Source organism: Saccopteryx bilineata, chromosome 2, assembly GCF_036850765.1.
Source record: "Saccopteryx bilineata isolate mSacBil1 chromosome 2, mSacBil1_pri_phased_curated, whole genome shotgun sequence".
In the NCBI taxonomy this organism is placed as follows: domain Eukaryota; kingdom Metazoa; phylum Chordata; class Mammalia; order Chiroptera; family Emballonuridae; genus Saccopteryx; species Saccopteryx bilineata.
The window spans coordinates 21,171,376-21,185,369 of NC_089491.1; the positions used below are offsets into that span (position 1 = coordinate 21,171,376).

The 13,994-nt window shown below is 55.6% G+C and overlaps 1 protein-coding gene across 6 annotated transcripts in view; it reads right to left on the reverse strand.

Annotated features, from left to right (window-relative positions):
* RGS3 (regulator of G protein signaling 3) overlaps positions 1 to 13,994 on the reverse strand; it is a 121,630-nt gene that overhangs the window by 11,503 nt on the left and 96,133 nt on the right. For all 6 annotated transcript variants that reach the window (XM_066256440.1, XM_066256441.1, XM_066256442.1 and 3 more), the window contains one exon: positions 2,531 to 3,496. In XM_066256440.1, the coding sequence (XP_066112537.1) occupies positions 2,531 to 3,496 (966 nt within the window). The remainder of the gene's footprint in view (positions 1 to 2,530; positions 3,497 to 13,994) is intronic.

Genomic DNA, 13,994 nt, shown 5'->3' on the forward strand with positions numbered 1-13,994 from the left:
AATGCCAGGCCCTGCCCTTAACACTGTGCCCGAGCTGGGCTATTGAATCTTCTCAGCAACCCTACAAAGGGGGTGTTATTACCATACCCACTTCACCAACAAGGAAACTGAGGCTCAGAGAGGGGCAGGGACTTGCCCAAGGGCCCCTGCCAGTGAGGGTGGAGTGAGACCAGGGTACATGTCTAGCCTAAACCTTCACTTCCCCTTCGCAAGGGCAGGTCTCTTACTAAAGCTCGCTGGCTGCAGGGACAGGAGATGAATGATGATGAAGGACTGGAGGCCTAGTAAGTGGAAGTCACCATGGGGCTGGGGCAGCCTGCGAGGCCTGCCAGCTCAGCCACTCCGCCCAAGAAGGGAAGCAGCAGGTCACAACAGGGTGGGGGAGGAGAGGATGTCAGTGGGAACCCTGGACGCCCAAAGGGGGAAGCTGAGAAAGGAGAAAATCGGTCAAGCCTGCTGGACTCCCAGGCAGAAGTATCTGCCCCCAAATAGGAGCTGAGATAAACATATTTGGGGAACTAGCCGTGTATGCATGAATGTATGTGAATGTATCTGTATTGTAAGTATTTGTGTTGGAATAAGGGGGGAGGGGAGAGAATGTGGAAGGGTCTGGTGGGCAATCAGGATTGGGAGGCCCAAGGCAGGTGGTAGGCCCTTGCACCTCAGCCACCCTCCAGAGGAGAGTGTCCAGGCCTCCCCGAGTCAGCCTGAGGCCTCACCTCAGTAGGACAGAGGTCTGGACTCTCCTGTACTGTACCAGTTGCATCAAGAAATGGCCGGAGACACTTAAACTGTGAGGAACATCACAACCACTGGGGGGCTTGTTTAAAATGCAGGGTCTGAGTACTCCCCCCCCCCATTCTGATTCCGGAAGTCTGGAGTTGGGGACTTAAAACCTATATATTAATAACCTCCTGGTGATTTAGAAGCACATCAGAGTTTCAGAACTGCATGTATTTACAGGTGAGGAAACTGACATCCAGTCCCAATTCCTTTGAGCTTTCGGTCCAGTTCCTGGACCCACGGTTTAGGGTTCTCTTCTTGAGGGGCCCAGACTGCTTTTTCAGCCCGACCACCTTTCCACAGGTGTCCTCCCCAGTGCCAAGTCAGCTTTATCGCTAGTGGCTCTGAGGCCGTGTCCCAACACTGAGGACACGTGCTAGAAACCATCAGTCATGTCTGCCGGCCATGGGTTTGGAGGCAGGAATGGCCGCAGGGTCTCAGGTGTCTGTCATCCCTGCAATTCCGGAATCCCTGCTCTAACCAAACTGGCTTCTACAGACACTTTTGTCCAGGCCATGTCCTCTTTCACAGAATGCCTGCCTCAGCCTCTCTGTTTATTCCAAACCCAGGCAGCCTTCAAGGTTAAGCTTAAGGTAGCTGAGACAAGAGGACTGGAAGACTTCTCCAGAAGCCTTCCCTGAGGGCCCTAGACCCCGGGAGCTCTCCTCCCTGAACTCCCAGGTCTCTGAGGGTGAGCTGCCCTCTGTGGACACTGACCCCCACCCGCCTCACCTCACAGTTGTCATAACAACAACTTGCACTGCTCTGGCTGTTAGCACCTCAATAGCGTTTGCTTAGCGCCTGCACTATACCCTTCTGGTTCATCCTCAACCACCCTGGAATGTGAGTGCACTAATCTCTGCTTTTCAGAGAAGGACACGAAGGCACGGAGGAGCTGGTGACTCGCCCAAGGCCACACATAGAAAGAGACAGAACCGGACTCAAGGTGGCTAATGGCTTCAAGGACATGGTGCCATCATTTCCCAGATAGCTCATTCCTCCCAGCGGAGGTCAGCCTCACACGTATCTGGGGCCCCGCTGCAGCACAGGGCACCGAGCCTGGCACACAGCAGGAAATCAATGAACACTTGTTCCTCCACTTACAGATATTTGCAGGAGGCACCCAGCGTTGTGGTTAAGAGCTGCAGCCCTGCAGCTAGATTCTAATTCTGGTTCTGACATTTAGGCACCGGGTACAAGTGAGATAACCTCTCAGTGCCTCAGTTTCCTTTTCTGTAGGGAACAATATGGTATCTACTTCATAGAGCAGTTGTGAGAATTAATGTGTTAATGTCCACTGCTTAGGAGAATGTCAGCACAGAGTAAGTACGTGTGGTCATTGTTGGCTAATGGATTTCTAATCTGGCTAGGCGACCAGTCTAAATTGTAACCATTTCTCTAGCTACTATCTCGGGTCTTTAAGATCCAAATACACTATGTACCGGGCTAGGCTGCGTCCGCTCTACTTTCGGCGGGATCCCCAGTACAACAGAGCTGGAAGAACACAGTATCTGGAGTCATAACGTCCTGAGTTTAAGTCTAGGTTCTGCCTTCTGGTCTCTCTGGGCCTCAGTGTGGTTTTCTGTGAAATGGGTGTAAGGCTCCCTGGAAGAACTCATTGGAAAGCTCAGCAGGAAGGTCCTAGTAGGGGGTGGGACAAAGTGACTGCTCATTCCCTGCAGCTCCTGGACCAAGCCCACCCCACCATCTCATGTACCTTCTCCTCCTTCCCCCCTGGCCTTCTTACCTTCCTGTGACCCGTGAAAAAGAGGGAAAGGTGGTGCATGGAGCCCCCATTGCGGCCCAGCTCCTTCTTGAGGGTGCGGGGCGAAGGCATGGCCCAGGGGGAGGTAGTGCCCTCTCCGTCCGAGCAGTGCAAGGTGGTGTCGGAGGAGAAGCAGGGCCCGCGGGTCTCCTGCAGCAGGCTGCCCTCGCTGTGTGTCCGGCGCCGCAGCGAGTTCTGCACGCGCAGCGAGAGGCCGCCCTCGGCGCCCTGGCCCGTCTCGATCATGCTGCTGCGCTTGACCTCACTGCGCTCTCCGTAGTTGTCATCACTCGTGTCCTCATCCTCATCTTCCTCCCCCTCATCCCCCTCCTCAGCCTCTCCTGCGTCCTCTTCACCAGAGCTGCCTCTCTCTGCCTCTGCCTTCTGGCTGTCCGCACTATCCAGCCGGACCTCGGGAATCACGAAGGTTGGCCTGGAGGTCACAGGCAGGTCCCCGATGGCTGCTGGTGGGTCCTCAGAGCGTGTGGTCTCCTCAGCAAGGGCCTCAGCTGGCAGGGAGGCTTGGTTGGGGGGCAGGTCTTGACATGGCAAAAGGTCCTCAGCAGGGGGGTCCTGGACGGCAGGGAGGTCTTTGCTGAGCAGAGGGTCCTGGCTGGAAGGGGGTTCTTCATTAGCAGGAAGGTCCTGGCAGGGAGGGAGGGCCGAGCCTGCAGGGGGTTCCTGGCATGGTGGGGAATCCTTGCTGGGTGAGGGCTCCTGGCCTGGAGGGAGTTCTTCGCAGGAAGGTGAGTCTTTGCTGGACAGGGACTCTGGGCCAGTAGATGGTTCCTGGAAAGAAGAGGACTCCTTGTTGGGTGGGAGGTCTTGTCCTGCAGGGGGCTCCTGGCCAGCAGAGGCGTCCTTGCTGGGTACGGGGTCCTCGGCACCTGGCCCCTTCCCTTCCTCCAAGGGCATCTCTCTCTTCTCATCCGCCTCTGATTCAAACATCTGAGAAATAAAGAGACAACAAAAGAGGTGCAGAAGAGGAGGCCATGAGATGCCAGGTACTGTGCACACGGTGGCTGACACAAAACCACCTCACATCCTGCACCCCACAATCTGAAAGCCAAAGCACCACAGGGAAATCTGAAAGCCCCTTGGCTTAGCTGAATCAGGGGTCCCAGTCTTAACTCCTTGCTTGATCCTTCTGCCCCATCAAAAACATGGATGGTTCCTGAGGGGAGGAGAGGAAACCACTGTTATCTGGCTCCTATTGTGTGCCAGGGGCCATGCCAGATTAAAACTCTCTCTCTCTCTCTCTTTTTTTTTTTTTTAGTGAGAAAGACAGAGACAGAGAGAGAGACAGAGAGAGGGACAGACAGGAAGGGAGAGAGATGAGAAGCATCAATTCTTCGTTGAGGCATTTTCGTTGTTCATTGATTCTCATATGTGCCTTGACCAAGGGGGCTCCAACAGACCAAGTGACCCCTTGCTCAAGCCAGCAACCTTGGACTCAAGCCAGCTACCTTGGGCTTCAAGCCAGTGACCATGGGGTCATATATATGATCCCACACTCAAGCCAGCGACCCCGCGCTCAAGCTGGTGAGCTCACACTCAAGCTGGTGAGCCCACGCTCAAGCCTGATGAGCTCTTGCTTAAGCCTGATGAGCCCACACTCAAGCTGGCAACCTTGGGGTTTTGAACATGGGTCCTCTGCATCCCAGTCTGATGCTCTATCCACTGTGCCACTGCCTGGTCAGGCTAAACCTCTCTTCTACAATCCTCCCGACGGCCCTCTAAGGCACGTGTCATGGTCCCTCTGTGAGTAAAGGAAAAGCCAGCCTCTCTGAATTCTTGGGCCAAAACCAAACTATGCCCTCACCCAGAGCAATCACTAAGTGGGAGAATCCTGGACCTAGCCACAGGGGTCTTCTACTTGAACCAAACTTTTTTTAAAAAGCCTAGTGAGAAATTCAAGTAAGAACTCACTCTCACTGTTTAAGTATCTTTTTTTAAAATTAATTTTAATGGGGTGACATTGATAAATCAGAGTACATATGTTCAGAGAAAACATCTCTAGGTTATTTTGACATTTGATTATGCTGCATTCCCATCACCCAAAGTCCAATTGTCTTCTGTCACCTTCTAACAGATTTTCTTGTGCCCCTCCCCACCTCCCCCCCCCCCCCCCCCGCGAGGACGATCTGGAGGTTCTGGTCCCCAGGCACGGCCAAGACACATGTCCACTCACCACATGGTCTCCCTGCCCTGGAAATCCTGCCTGAGTCTGGGTGATGACACTACCCAGGGGCCCTCGGATCTTACAGTCTCAGACCCTGAAATATCAGCCGTCCCAAATCCCCATTGCACAGGTAGGGAAGCTGAGGTCCAAAGAAGGTCAGGGCCAACCTAGACACATACTGTGGAGCCAGACAGAGTCAGTCACTAAATCCTCTGGGCCTCAAGGGGCCCACCTATTCAATGGGACAGCCAACATGCCCAAGTAACAACGAGGAGAACACACTACAGAAAGTATAAAGCTCTTGAAGGGATTATGGTGGCGACAGTCATGGTGACTTTAAAAACAGATCTAAAGGGAAATGTTAAGATCACAGACCTCAAATAGGGGTACATCTTCCCCAGGGATCCCTAGAAGCAAATTCAGTCAGACACCCCAAATCAAAGTCAGTGACAGTGTTGCCAGGTCCCCCACTCCATAAATGTCATCTGGAAACTAAGGGCTGAACTGCACTCCAACAGGCTGTGCCCAGACCGACAGGGAGACCCTCGGATGAACTGACAGGAAGACTTGACAGCCCAACCTGGAAGGTGACCTAGGGACTTGCCCAAAGGCACCAATCAGGGCCAGGCGGGGGTCAGAGCCTCAGGCCACTAGCTCCTTCTTCCCAAGTCTACTTCAGATCTCAGTGGCCGAGCAGCCCAGGCCCCGCCCATCATCCCACCCACCGGGGAGCATTCTCCATCAAGGAAAACAAACTGCGGGAAGCCAGCTCCCTGATGATCCACATTTGCTCACCCCCACCTGGAAGGACGGTGGAAGAAAGCAGCAACCGGTGCCCTTGTGCCTGGCACAGTGGCCCCGAGAGGGGAGCTGGCCGAATTTCCCTTTTCCTGGGGGACGGAGGAGGTGGGGCCTGGCCTGTCCCAGCGGGGACTGCCTGCCTGAGCCCGCCCACCCTCGGGAAAGAGCAGCAACCGACCCAAAACCTGAAATGCAAGTCAGCCCGCCTCTGCCAATGTTGTCTTAAACTGGAGCCAAACCAAACAAAGCCTGGAGGGGAAGTGCCGCTGTCCCCAGAGGTCCCCTGCCCGGGGCAGCTGAGAAACCACGAAGGACTGAAGGGCGTCATGGTGCCCAGCAGTTTGGAGCTCAGGTGCCAGAGTCAGACTTTGGTTTTCATCTCTGCGGTGGCACTTTGCAGCTGTGCACCTCTAGCTGAGCCTCCCGACCTCTTGGAGACCCAGAACCATGACATCACACCAGACTCACAAGAGTGAGTCCCCACAGGGCCTGGCCCAGGAGGAGCACTGAATGAAATGGTGGCTATTATCAGTCTAGTCTTATTTTAAAGATGGGGAGACTGAGCTCCCAGAGGCTAAGAAAATTACCTAAGAAATAGGAGAGTGATTCAGTCAAGTCTCCCAGCAGACAGGTCCCCCGCCCCACCCCCTGCTTCCTTAGACCCTTACGCACAAGTGTTTGGGACCCCCAGGGGTCCGGAAGGAGGGGGAAGGCTGAGCACTGCCAGACCCGGACCCATCCCACACAGGCAGATACTGGCCAACTGGGCCAGAGCTCATCGGACTGTCCTGTGCTCCTGGATGGGCCACCCGGGCAGGTTTGGTCAGGGCGGTGCTCTTGGGAGAGCTGGGGTGAGGGTGCCTGGGGGGGGGGGGGCTCTGGAGCAAATACAGGAAACCCCAGAAATCCGAGGAAAGAGGTGAGAGAATTAGGAAAGAATGAAAGCATGTCACGAATAGATGCCAGGTGTGAGACTGTCCTGTGAGCGAAGAAAGGACACACGCAGAACCGTCCGACATGAAACGTGCTCTGGGCGGTATGAGCAGGACAGGAGGTGGGGGCGGGTGGGAACACACGTACATTCATTCTCCAGGCACTGAGCGAGGCCCTGGGGGACAGCAGAAGACAAGTCAGACACAACCCTTGCTGTCAGTTAAGCAGAAGATTGGACAATTTGTCTTATCGAGTGTAGTGAGTGCTGGGATGGAAGAAGTGCAGGCAGCTGGGGACACCCAGTTAGGCAGCTGTTTTAACTGATTGGGTGACAAGAATCCAGGCAGAGAGACCAGCCTGCTAGCCCAGAGCCTCTAGCCCAGAGCCCTCGGGGTGGGGCTGCTGCCTCTCTCCTACAGGGAGCCTCCCTCCCCCATCCATCACTTCTTTGGCTTGGCTGGGCCAGGGTTAATTTTGTCCATGTCTCGCCTGCTAGAAGCACACAGGAAATGAACCAGGCCCTCCAAATGGAGCTGCTGTTTAGGGTCTAATCAAATCCTCTCCCTGATCCAATCCAGGGCTCAGAACAGGCCGAGGAAGGGTGGCAGGTGTGACACCGGCGCTCTTGTTCACACCAGCGCTGTCTTCCAGGTCCCTGAGCCCCACCTGCTATTGCAGTTGGGGTGGCGGCTGCTGGAACTGACTTGTCCAATGTCACACAGTTAACTAAATGTGGAGCCAGGTCTGCTGACCCCGAGTCAACCTGCGGCTCTCACTCCGAGATGACTCATCACAGGCACTACGTAAGCCGGCTCCACAGTGCCCTCATGCCCTCAGAAACCACTTCCTGAATGAGGGGCAGGGGCAGGGGTGGTGGTGGCATGGGGAGGTGTGAACTGGGTTTGCCTCCATCTCAGGCTGGCCCTTTCACAGCTAGGACTTTACAGAGAGAGCACGGAACACAAAACCAGAGGCCTGGGCTGGGACCCTCGTTCCATTATCTATGAGCTGTGTGGTCCCAGGCTAGCACTTCCGGTTTGCTCCACCATAAAATGGGGCGAGGACGCCTCTTGCTTCCTGTCCCAGAGAGCTAAGGGGATCGAGTCTGAGAAAGGACAGGAACGTGCTCTATGAACTGGAAAGTCCTTGGAGGAAAAGGAGAGGCTGTTTGAATCCTGGCCCAGCGCTTGACCTCCAGGCTTGACTTGTGAGGTGGGTGGCCCCTTCCAGTTTGGCACTGGGTCTGGCCTCTGGGTTCCTGACTCAATGCTGGCTTCCAGGAATCTCAGTTGCTCGGCTGACACTGAGCTCCCTAGCCCAGCCTCAGTCCAGCTCCTCCAGCCTGGCTTCTTGACACCCAAAGGCTGGAGTCATCACCCTGCCTCGGGCTGCCAGCCCTGGATACCCATCTCGGCTTCAGACTTCGGGCTAGGCGACCTCAGGTGTGACCTCTCTGGTCCTCAGTTTCCTTAGCCATACATGAGATTGTATTGCTCCTCACAGTGTTGTGGAAAGAGTGGCTGAGCTGAGTACACCCAGAGCTGGCACACGAATCACTCCATAGTGGTAGCCACCATCACCCAGTGTGGCCCAGCTTTACCATCGCCCTCCCCAGATTTCTGCCCATAAATCCGGTGACCCCTTCTCCACTCCATCACAGCCTGTTCGCGGGACCCCGTCCCAGGCCCCCACCCCCACCTCAGTCCTACTTTCTCTCTCAGGCACCCTTCACTCCTCAGTGCAATCCCCATCCGCACCACCTGGCCGCTGCCGGTGCCCAGTCCACGCTGCCAGCCCAGACCTGCCTCCTAAGTCCAGTCCCATCAGCGAGCGTTCGCCAAGCACTCATGGGACAGCACTGCTCCCAACACTGTTCCAGACTCCGTGGACACAAGAGGGAACGAGACAGATGTGATCCCTGCCCTGGTGGAGCTTACAGGCTAGAGAGGAAGAACTGACATTAACCGGGTCATCGCCACAGAAACATACAAGGAACACAAACTGCTATCCACAGAAAGGAAAACCGTAGGGTGCTGTGAGAGAGAAGGAAGGGGCGTGTGAGGAAGGCCACCCTGTGGACTGACACTGAACCCGAAGTCTGTTCATTGGGCAGGGAGGGCTCACTGGGGAGGGAACAGCGGATGCAAAGGGCCCCAGTCAGAAAGGCTAGCACACCGGTAGAGCGGAGAGGGCGCCTGTGTGGCTGGATCTGAGGCACGGAGATAGAGACCATTCTCTGGACATCCCATCAGTGCTACCAACTAAACGTGCCCCAAACTTAATGTACGGTCTCCCCCTGAGTCCATTCCCCCTCTTGGAGTCTCTGTATTAATGATGCCAACACCAGTTGCCCAAACCAGGGAACTGGGTATCATTTTCCCTTCTTTTTCCTTCACCGCCACCCCCTTGGCCAATCACCAAATTCTCCTGATTATTCCTCATAAAATCAAAAGTATCATTCCACTGGGGACATGCCTGTGTGGGGACAAGGAGTATACGGGAACTATCTGTACTTTCCTCTCAACTTTTAAAACTTCTCTCATAAATAAAGATTAGTAACTTTAAAAAAAGAATCTTTCTGTTCCCTCCTTTTCCACTAACGCCACCTCCCTGCAGACCACTGTCAGCTTCCACTGGGACTGATGTCGGTCTCCCAGCGCGAGTCCAAACCCCTCCGGTCATTCTCTGAGTCATGCCAGGGGAGACTTCTAAGTGCACACCTGACCTTCACTCCTCCGCTTAAAGCTTGACGTGGCTCGTCAATGCCCTCCAGGTAAAGTGCCGATTCTGTAGCCCTGGGAGACTCTGGGCTCTGTTCTCACCATCCCCCATTTTAAGTGCTTGATGATGAATGAATGAATGAATGAATGGGAAATCCAATGAACTTCATGGGATCATCTAGAATTCCAACTCAAAGTGTGAAGCATCACCAGAAGCTCATATGAAATACAGATTGTTAGGCCTCAGTCCACACCTCCTGGGTAAGAATCTGCATTTTACCAAGATCCCAGGTGATTAATTTGCATATTAAAGTTTGAAAAGCACTGATCCAGACTATTGGTTCTCAACCGAGAGGAACATTATAGGATCACCAGTGGAGCAATTTAAAATATCTCTATTTGGGCCTAATTGCAGACCTACTGGATTCCCTAAGAGTAGGTCTGGGCTGGCCCTGGCCGGTTGGCTCAGTGGTAGAGCGTCGGCCTGGCATGCAGAAGTCCCAGGTTCAATTCCCGGCCAGGGCACACAGTAGAAGCGCCCATCTGCTTCTCCACCCCTCCCCCTCTCCTTCCTCTCTGTCTCTCTCTTCCCCTCCCGCAGCAAGGCTCCACTGGAGCAAAGATGGCCCGGGCACTGAGGATGGCTCCTCGGCCTCTGCCCCAGGTGCTAGAGTGGCTCTGGTGGCAACAGAGTGATGCCCCGGAGGGGCAGAGCGTCGCCCCCTGGTGGGCGTGCCCGGTGGATCCCGGTCGGGCGCATGTGGGAGTCTGTCTGACTGTCTCTCCCCGTTTCCGGCTTCAGAAAAATACAGAAAAAAAAAAAAAAAAGAGTAGATCTGGGCATCTTGACTTCTCTTTGACTCCCTAGATAATTTTGGGGAATAGCCTCAGTTAGCAGATGAGGTAAGTAAGGTCCAGAGAAGGACAGTGACATGCCCAACATCACACCACAGAATCAGGACAGAACCCAGGCCAGAATCTAGTTCAGGGCCAGTTCCAGCACACACCACTCCCTCTGTGACAGGAAGCCCGTGAGAAGAGGCATGACCTCAGCAGCCCCTATGCCAGGATGGAGAGCTGGCAAACCCACTGGAATAAGCTACCCATTGACGTTCCCTAGAAACGGAGACCCAATTGCAGGAAGAATAAGAGGAAAGAGAAATTGAATTGCAGACTGAAAATTCTCTGTTCCTAAAGGATCCCACAGCAACTTATAGGTCTCTCAGGGGTTTGGGAGGGCAGGGAGTATACCCATTCTACGGAAAGCAATACTGAGGCTCAGAGAAGTAGCTCGCTTGATTCAGAAACTCTCAAGACAAAGCCACTACACAGGGAAGAGAAACTCCTGAGGAGGCGTGAGAAGAGCCCCCTCTTAGAAGCCTTTCCTACTCTTGACACTGTCACCAGGCTAAAAAGAAGGACAGCCCCCCAGGCCTGGCCTTTGGAGCCTACTGGGGTGCCCCACCCCTCCCCGGGATGCCCAGCCTCTCACTGGGCAGGAGGAGGCCATTCCCGAGGCCTGGGCCTCCAGTACTAATCCCAGTCACCACCTTGCCAAGCCTCTCCTCCTCTGGGGACTCAGACCCCACTGTTTCAATTGAGTGAGGGAGGCTGGACTCAAAGTACCCCCACAAGCCCCAGAGACCCCTTCCACACCTCGAGGGCCCTTCTCATCTGAAAGGCAAGAGTGCTGACTGCAGGGGTTCCACAGCCTCTTCCTGTCCCTGTGGTGACCAATGTCTCCCTCTGTCAGGAGAGTGCCGCCCTGCCCCTCCCGCTCCTGGCACTCCGCTCAGGAACCAGTCCACCAGTGGGCTCCAGCACCGTGCCCCTTCCCACCTGGCACTCCGCTCAGGAACCAGTCCACCAGTGGGCTCCAGCACCGCGCCCCTTCCCACCTGGCACTCCGCTCAGGAACCAGTCCACCAGTGGGCTCCAGCACCACGCCCCTCCCACTCCTGGCACTCCGCTCAGGAACCAGTCCACCAGTGGGCTCCAGCACCACGCCCCTCCCGCTCCTGGCACTCCACTCAGGAACCAGTCCACCAGTGGGCTCCAGCACCACGCCCCTTCCCACCTGGCACTTCGCTCAGGAACCAGTCCACCAGTGGGCTCCAGCACCACGCCCCGCCCACTCCTGGCACTCCGCTCAGGAACCAGTTCACCAGTGGGCTCCAGCACCACGTCCCTCCTGCTCCTGGCACTCCGCTCAGGAACCAGTCCACCAGTGGGCTCCAGCACCGCGCCCCTTCCCACCTGGCACTCCGCTCAGGAACCAGTCCACCGGTGGGCTCCAGCACCGCACCCCTTCCCGCTCCTGGCACTCCGCTCAGGAACCAGTCCACCAGTGGGCTCCAGCACCACGCCCCTTCCCACCTGGCGCTTCGCTCAGGAACCAGTCCACCAGTGGGCTCCAGCACCACGCCGCTTCCCACCTGGCACCCTCTTTCTCTGCCTGAGAGAACATTTCCTGATCTCTATCTCCTCAAACCCATTTCCTGCCTAGCCCTTGAGGCCAGCTAAACGCTCCCCTGGAATGGCCTGGCCAGAGGGCTGGGCTGCCCTCCCCTCACGGCCCTGGGCAGGTCCTGCTTTGGCTCAATAGAATGGAGTCTCTGGCTTACTCACCACACCTTCCCCCCACCCCCAAAGTTACTCAGCAAATACCTACGAGCCTCAGCCATGAGCCAGGGCCTGTGTGGGACAATGGAGCCAACCAAACAGTGGCAAGACGCATTCTCTTCCCCGAAGGCATTAGGTCTCCAGGCAAGAGAACTAGGTAAGGAGCCAAGGCAGTCCCCCACCCACGGGCCATCAGCCAGGAAAGGGAGGGGAAAGGAGCCAGCATGGAGCATCTGAGGAAGTGCAGGTGGTCCCATGCAGCAGAGGCATGGATTTGTTCAGGAATTGGGACTCCACCCTGAAAGTAGTGTAAACTTGGTGCTGTAGGGGTAGGGGAGGTGGGACCAGGGATGGCGGAAACAGAAAATGGTGAAAACTATGGGGAAAGAGAGAGAGAGAGAGACCATTAACTCGACAAACCAGGCACTATGACAGTGGCTTTACCTACACTGTCACATCCAGCAGCCCTGCGAGGTCCATATCATTGACCCCATTTTGCAGATAAGGAAACTGGGACTCAGAGAAGTAAAGTAACTTGTGCAAGATCAGAAAGCAAGTAGAGGAATCAGAATGGAAACCATGGTCTGCCTGGCTCTCATGCCCTGCTCCTTGTCCCACCCCGTGGTGGCCTCTCCTGCCCCTTCACTGCCTTGCCTCCCTCCCTCCTGTCCTTCCAAAGATTCTACCAAGCACCCACCCCCACCTGGACCAGGCACAGTGCTAGGCATGTTGAGCAAGACCAGATGCAGTGTTCCTGCTTTTACCCCAAATGGGTGGAGGCTGAGGGGCTGATGTCCGACTCCTCCAGCGGAGGGAGGGAATGGTACAGAGTTCCATACACCTGCTGCCCCTCCCAAACTCGCCCCCTCCCAGGGACCACTGCACATGCAGAGCAGCAGCATGAGGCTTCTCTTTGGTGTCTATACTAGGTGTTAAGCAAATAGCTCTGCCAAGCTAGGAGGACCCCAGGGAAGGGCACAGACAGCCCTGTGGCCATGAGACCAGGATTTGGAGTCAGGCAGGCCTGGGGTTGAATCCCACTTCCTAACTGTGTGGCTGAGTCATGTGCCGGCTCCCTCACAGGGCTGCCAGGGGGTGGGAGGCAGGGTCTGGTGCACAGCAAGCTCAGTCCACCATGCCCTCCTTCTCCACTCCCTGTCTCTCCCTCACGGTGAGCACCCGGGACCAACCCAAAGTCTATGGCTTAACTCCAAGCAAGAGCTTGGAGAACAGGGAGCACATTTAGAGCCTGTGTGGTGGAGAGAAGCCTGTGGCTGGGGCCGGAGACAGACAAATCCGGGTTCAAATCCTGGCTCTGCCACCTTCTGGCTCAGTGCCCTTGGCCAAGCTGCTTAACTGCTTCAAGACTCAACATCCTTATCTGTAAAACGGTGATGCAAGTAGTGAGTCCCCACAGCACAGCATGGTTGGGAGACAGTTCACAGAAAGGAGCCTGGCACATAATAGGTGCTCAATAAACACAACTCCCATAATCATAATTATTAATCTCATCAGAATTGGCCTCTAGGAGAGGGCACTTGACACACTCTGACCCTCACAACAGCCCGAGGTTGGGGGCACTATTATCGGCCTATTTCAGGAGAGGAAACTGAGGGCACTATTATCGGCATATTTCAGGAGAGGAAACTGAGGCCCACGCCAAAGGCCCTGGAGTGACTCAGCGTCCCCAGGCTGGTCAGCCTGGCTCGCCATATGGCCTAGGCCGAGTTATTCCCCTCTCCAGCTGCACTCTCTGGGGGGGGGGGGGGGGGCTGTCTAGCTCTGAATCTCAGCCAGCCTGGAGTGGTCAGACCTCAGGACCCAAGTATAACCTGGCCTCCCGGTGAGTTCACCCAGGGCAGGAGCAGGAAGCACCCATTGCCAGTTTCTCCAGGCCTCTTCTGCTGCCCCAGTTCCTAAAATATCTCCTCCTTCAGGGCATGCAATGCTGGGGGCACTGGGAGGTGGGGAACAGGCTCTTCCTCTTGAGGACACTGGGGTGGACATCTGGCCATTGGACTCAGCCGCAATTCTGTAGTTCACCCTCCAAGGCCCCAGGGAAGCTGCTGCCTCCACCACTGCCCCCACCACCACCAGAGCAGACGCCTTCTGTCTCTGCTGAGAGGTGACGTCGAGGCTAGATTTGGCTGGGTTTACAGTCTGCTCCGAACTCATTATCCCATCATCC